The 6215-nt window shown below is 33.9% G+C and overlaps 1 protein-coding gene across 1 annotated transcript; it reads left to right on the forward strand.

Annotated features, from left to right (window-relative positions):
- The first annotated feature begins 269 nt into the window (after positions 1-269).
- LOC149532668 (uncharacterized) lies at positions 270-5333 on the forward strand. The gene is made up of 8 exons (XM_089805572.1): positions 270-1060; positions 1595-1667; positions 1824-2079; positions 3694-3852; positions 3976-4170; positions 4248-4385; positions 4577-4809; positions 4952-5333. Exons 1-8 carry the CDS (start codon positions 898-900, stop codon positions 5118-5120), a joined length of 1386 nt encoding a protein of 461 aa, XP_089661698.1. The 5' UTR covers positions 270-897; the 3' UTR covers positions 5121-5333.
- The last annotated feature ends 882 nt before the right edge of the window (positions 5334-6215 follow it).

Consider the following 6215-nt stretch of genomic DNA (forward strand, 5'->3'; position numbering starts at 1 on the left):
GACCCTACACTTCCTTTGATTTATTTTAAGTTACCCAATAAGGGTATGTGGTAAATACCACCTAAACACAACTCTTGAGCTTTGTTTTTCATCTAGGTCCTTATAACCACATTGACACAACTAAGAGTTTTTTTCATCTAGGTCATAATAGCCACTTAAACACAACTAATACTTTTATATCGCCTTTTCACGCGTTGTCGACGAAAGCTTTTTAGCAATCTTATTTCAAACACGCCTATAAACACGTCAAAGCCGCACAGCGTTACCGTATTAAAAGTCCAATGACACGTTGTCAATCTCAAAAGCTTATCGTGAAACTTGTTCAAATATAGAAGCTTTCAAAGTCAGGCATGATCAATTAAAATAATGGCGGATTTCAATGCTTCTGATCGCAATTCAGATCAGTTTTACACGTCAAATTCCACAAATCTCAGCCATAAAATGAGCGGGAGGACCAAAGAGATAAGAAGAAAACGTGCCGGAGACAGCTCATTGGAAGGGAAAAGATTCAGAGCCGGCTGATTCAACAGATATCATCACTAACAGTTTGGTTGACGATGATCTGGAGACTCATAGGGCTTGGCACATAAAAATTGACCCCGGAATAAAGTGAAAGAATCTCATAATTTCTGAATTTGATTGTCCAACGGCTTTGAAAACAAAATTTGTTAAAGCATACCCTATATAATTGGTGGAGCAGGGTATCTGGGTTTTGGCATTTTTCAAAGCGTTCCGTTTCGTCTGACGTTTCCTTATCACTAAGAGGAAGATTCTGGGAGAAAAAGATGTTTATATATTATGCGGCAACGCGGTCCTTAGCCGGCAGAGACGCAAGGAGTATTGAAAGGAGATTAATTTATCAGGTTTCGTGGGGTTTATTCATTGCAGATTGCGAAAATGGCTCCCTATACTTGCCAGAACGGGATGGGAATAGGTTATTGTGTTGATGATGGAAGAGATTCTGCTGAACATGTCGATAAAATGTTGCCTTTGCTTCAAAACGCTGATCTTAAGGATAAAGTTGTGCTTCTCAGAGTGGATCATAACGTGGTAAAGAAAGGTATTAATTCTATTTTTGTTTCTCAGGAATATATAAAATCCTTAATTTAGAGGCGTAACATATCAATTTATTGTGGATTTACTGTGATATTCACTACCAGGCATTCGTTTTATTGAATCTTTTCTCCAAAGGCGCCGCAGATCAATTTTCTGTTCATTTCCCTTTGATATCGGTCTCAGGCGTCCATCGTATTTGCATTGAATGATGATATTTACGCTACTATTTACTTTTACAGATCAAAATCCCGGATATTTAATGGCAGCCATTTTGATTTTTATTGAATAATTAAATAGAATAAAAATATAGAGGAATATCATGCTGGAAATCAAAATCTCTATTGATTCGTATATAAATTTTGTGGATTGCCATTTGTCTCATAGTATGTGCTGTGCTTTCGTTTCCGGTGGCCAAATTTTCCGTGTCATCGCAGAATTTATTTTTTAAAAATTTGTTTAGCATTGATCCCCAAATTGTATGATATATTGCAAGAGAGCTATTAATTAAAAATAATCATACTTCTCGTGGATGAATCAGGGAAAATATTGGACCAGTACCGGATCGATGTTACTTTGCCGACCATGTACAATATTGTTGAAAGAGGAGGAAGGTCCGCTGAATGTGTTGAATATTAATCTCATTTTCTTTGAACTTTGTATTTCCTCGATTTGACAGATTTAAAAGTGCGTTCCGTTGATGCAAACGGAACATAGATGGCAGATTCCTTACAATTTTTGACCATGGAATCTTTGTTTATCATGAGCAGATTAATTATAATGAGCCACATCGGGCGTCCGTATGACAAAAAAACAAAATCAATCAATATATCAGAAGATGAGTCGGTGGACGCCGTAGTCGCATATCTGCAGCGAAAGATGCGAATCAGATTCGTTGTTCCCAAATTTCGGACTACGGAAAAGGATGGAATTGTGGACATCGATACTTCAATTAATTGGCTTGTAAAGGACTTAAGAAGTCGCAAGATTGGTGGAATTTATCTTCCGAATACTCGCTGGTTTGCGGTACGCCTACCTTTCTCCATAAATCCTTCAAAATTGCAGTGCTGTTAATTGGGGTTTATCATACGCAATGCATTTGACATTGACAAGAGTATTTCGTACAATTAGTTCAGATTTATGTGTTAGAAATAATTTAATTGTGTTAATGGTGTATTGCTCAAGAACCTAAAATCTTGTAGCGTACGACATCTGTATGGTCCAGTTAGTCCACGTCTTTTGATGATATACTGGGCACGCTTTTCCCCATCTTGATTTTAGAAAAAGTAGAGTCCCTTACGCAAAACACCTCGCGAATCGGACCGAAGAGATTCGATCCGTGACACTATTATTTAAGATATTTTAGGCTGGGTCCTAAGGACACCCGCTTCTATAAAAATTAAGAAGCCATGAATTTTATATTGAATTCTCCTAAAAAAAAAGGGTTCAATTTAATTGTTTCATAAATTTACAAAATAAAAAAATAATTTCATTTTTAGGGGAAGTTGAAGAGTTGTTGACAAATGGCAAAAGCTTTCTCTAAGCTTGCAGGCTATTTCCAATCCCATTCCATTTTCGTCCCGGAGCTTTATTTTATTGAAAAAGATTCCAAATAAACCTTTAACCCTCCTTAAAAAGTTAAAAAGTTGTCATGCCCACTCTACAAAATAGAGCCCAAGCCCCTCCCATGGGTCCCCTGCCTTATAAGTTGTTCTCCAGAAAAGAGAGGGAAACTAATTGATTATTTGAGGTCTCAGAATTTTAAGGGATTATAAAATAAAACCAAAATTTACATCTCAATGATTTTGACTCAACCCTCTGACTAAATTTTTGTTCTGCTTCGGATTTTACGTGGTCAATCACGTTTAAGTAGATTTTATTTGCTCATAACATGATCGTTAACCTTTGACTAAAATTTTTGTTTTCCCTCAAATATTACCTGGTTCATCATTATATGGGAGTACTACTTACTTGGGATGTTTTTGAGAATGTTGGAGTAATACGGAGGGGTTAATAATAGTTGGCCCATAAGTAGTTGACCAGGAATTCAGTAGTTATCCAACTCACTACAAACACAACCTTTAGATCTCTCCTCTGCTACCGTTAGGCCAAGGAATTTTAATATGATATTTGGAAAGATGATTTTTATGTAAGTTCTGAGGTAGTGTGTGGGTATAGAATGGACCATTTACTCTTAGGTCAAATGAATTAATATTCATGAAATTGACAGCAAATGGATTTGATTTGAAAGCGTCAAATAGAATTTAAGGATGATCTTTTAAGGAAGTTTTGATAGCATTTGTGGGTACCACATTATAATTAAATATTAAGAAGGTCCATATTTTTAAAAGTGTGGATGGCCTTTAAAAGCTCCTACCATATAAATAAAATAGATAATCTATTTTGACTTTTAATAAATTAAAATGTGATCAATGAGTTTGATTTGAATTATACCTTTGATTCTGAGAAACAGATAGTCTTTTTAATTAAGAATAAAACAGATTTTGAAGAGAGACAAAGTCTTGTTTATAAAATGATCAAAATAGTTTTATTTCAGATTTTCTGTTATATAAACAGAAACATTTTGATTTTCTGTCTATTATTTGAATATAGATTTAATAGTTGTTACCTGTACAACAGGGTGAGGAGGACAAAGGTGAAAAGCTACAAAGGTTTGTCCTGCAATTAGCTGGGCTGGCAGATGTGTTCGTCAATGATGCATTTGGTTCATGGCAGCCTCATGCATCCACATACCACATTTCCAAGTATCTTCCCTCATATGCAGGCTTGTGCATGCAGGTTTCCTATATTCCTTCCTCAGCTTTAAAACAACATTATCCACTTTAAGCATTCATCATATGCTTCATCCAAATTTATTGAAAGAAAAATATGTTGAAGTTTCTTTTTTTCGCATTTTGGTAGGATGAGTTGTCCCATGTGCAAGCCGTCTTGACGCCACATAGACCATTTGTAGCCATTGTTGCTGGTGCTAAATATGATACAAAAATAGGGCCCCTGACCAAAATCTACAACACAGTTGATAAGCTGGTCCTGGGTGGAGTCATTTACAACACTTACCTTTGCGCCAAATATGGTGTCAAGATTGCTGGTGTACAGGTAAATAATAAATCTCAGCTGGTTGGGACTACTCAAGTTTTCGTTCATGTTTACTAAATGGTACGATCTTGCTACAGGATTCAGACATTGAATTGGCAAAAGAACTAGTTGAAAAGGATAGACAAGAGAAGAAAATTGTAGAGATGAATGCACTGATTGAAACCAATACGTTGGAGGGGAGAATTGAAGGAGAATATCGCACAATAGATGTTAAGGTACACTAAGGTCAAATATCTGATATCAATTTTCTTTGCTGTCCTCTTTTATTGGACTGATGTTCATTCCTCTATTACATCTTTATCAATAATAAAAATCAAATAAAAACTAAATCATTATTTTGACCTACTAAATGTTTACAACTTCTGGCACACAATTTGTTTATAACTTTGACATACACAAAATTCAGGATTTTGCTGAAGGCCAAACATACAAGTATATAGTGGATGTTGATCCTATTTCATTTGAATCTGGGGATGTGATGGAAGCATTGAACTCTGCCAAGACAATATTTGTGAATGCTGTGATGGGACTAATGCCCCATTTTTGGCACGGTACAAGCAAAATGGATGAGGTCATTGACAATAATCTTCATGCTCAGAAATTCTTTGGAGGTGGCGATACTCTACAAGCTTTCAAAAGGTAGGTCTTTTTTTTCTTTAATTAGAAAATAATTTTACCTCTCCCTGTTACTGTGCTTTTCTTTATAAGATTATCCATGGCTATCATTGTTTAAATGTTTCTCTTTTAAAAATACTTAGATTAGTTTTGGTTTGTTCTGCAGCCTTCACCCTGTAATGTATCAGGCTGCACTGGACAGTGTCAATTACTACTTGTTTACAGGAGGTGGCACAGTGTTGAAGGTTATTGAGGAAGGGGATCCAATGGGATTGCAGACGGTCAAAGCTCTCGTGCAAAGTAATTCAAAGTTAAACAAAGTTGATAAGGCATAAATTTTATTTTGAGGAGAATCATAATTTTTCGATGGTCGGAAGTCACCATCTCATGTTGATTTATTCAATTGTTTAAGTCTTCTTCCTAAGATGTTTTCAGTCTTATCATGTTATGTTTACAAATAAACGAGATAAATAAGTTTATCTTCTATTTGTTCTTGAGAAATCAGTAAAGGATTATAGAAGGAAATTAACTTTGCAAATTTTTTAAAATATGTTACAATATTATCATATTCTTCTATGAGTTTAAATCTTGGTGGATATAAAACAGTATTGCTTAGCTAAAAAAAAATCAATTATCATTTTCACATAAAATACAATCATATATAAATCAAGATAATAAATATTTTTCAATTTTATTTTCAACACAATAATGTTAGCACAACTTGTTATTTATAAACTCTCATATAGATAGAAAACTATTATCAATTAAACTTCAACAATTTTTTATGTAAAAATTATTTTACATTTCACTATTTCATTATTCATATATATAATTTATAAAATGGAGGAACTCACTTAGAACCTATCACCAACGTAATTTTCATTTCATAATTTATAAATTTTATTACAATTATAAAAATTATTGCATTCCATCAAAAACAAAAACGAATGCCCTTTACAAATAGTATATCATGAATAAATTGTTTTTGACTCTCTATGCGTGACATTGCCGAACATGCCAAATTAGGGTCGTATTGGCCGTTTTTAATTTTTTAGTCGTATATGAGAGCTAAAAATTTGTTCACCATGAGAGGTTAAATTTTTATAAAGTCGTCAAATTCTAGGCCAGTTACCACGTATCTCCACGGTGGTAAACTGTTAACCATTTACTATAAGTGTCTTTTGACGCTACTGTAGGATACGAAAAATTATATTGACGGCTTTTTAACGTGTCTCATGTCAACCCAACAAACCATTCTACAAGTACAACTTCAATGAAAAAAAAATTGTGGTATAATTATATTCACATTTTACTTCAACTTGCACTTATTTATTAAATTTTTTAGTAATGAAATGAATTTTCTATAATTTTTTCTTTAATGACAAGAAGTAATAATATATATAATTTTTTCTTTAATGACAAGAAGTAAT

Source organism: Cupressus sempervirens, chromosome 10 (genome assembly GCF_028749045.1).
Source record: "Cupressus sempervirens isolate cs-2001-9-10 chromosome 10, ASM2874904v1, whole genome shotgun sequence".
NCBI classification, from domain to species: domain Eukaryota; kingdom Viridiplantae; phylum Streptophyta; class Pinopsida; order Cupressales; family Cupressaceae; genus Cupressus; species Cupressus sempervirens.

Coding starts and splice junctions, on each gene's coding strand:
- LOC149532668 (XM_089805572.1), top strand. CDS start 898: ATGGCTCCCTATACTTGCCAGAACGGGATGGGAATAGGTTATTGTGTT. Junction 1,061..1,594: donor TCATAACGTGGTAAAGAAAG/GTATTAATTCTA, acceptor TGGATGAATCAG/GGAAAATATTGGACCAGTAC. Junction 2,080..3,693: donor CGAATACTCGCTGGTTTGCG/GTACGCCTACCT, acceptor CCTGTACAACAG/GGTGAGGAGGACAAAGGTGA.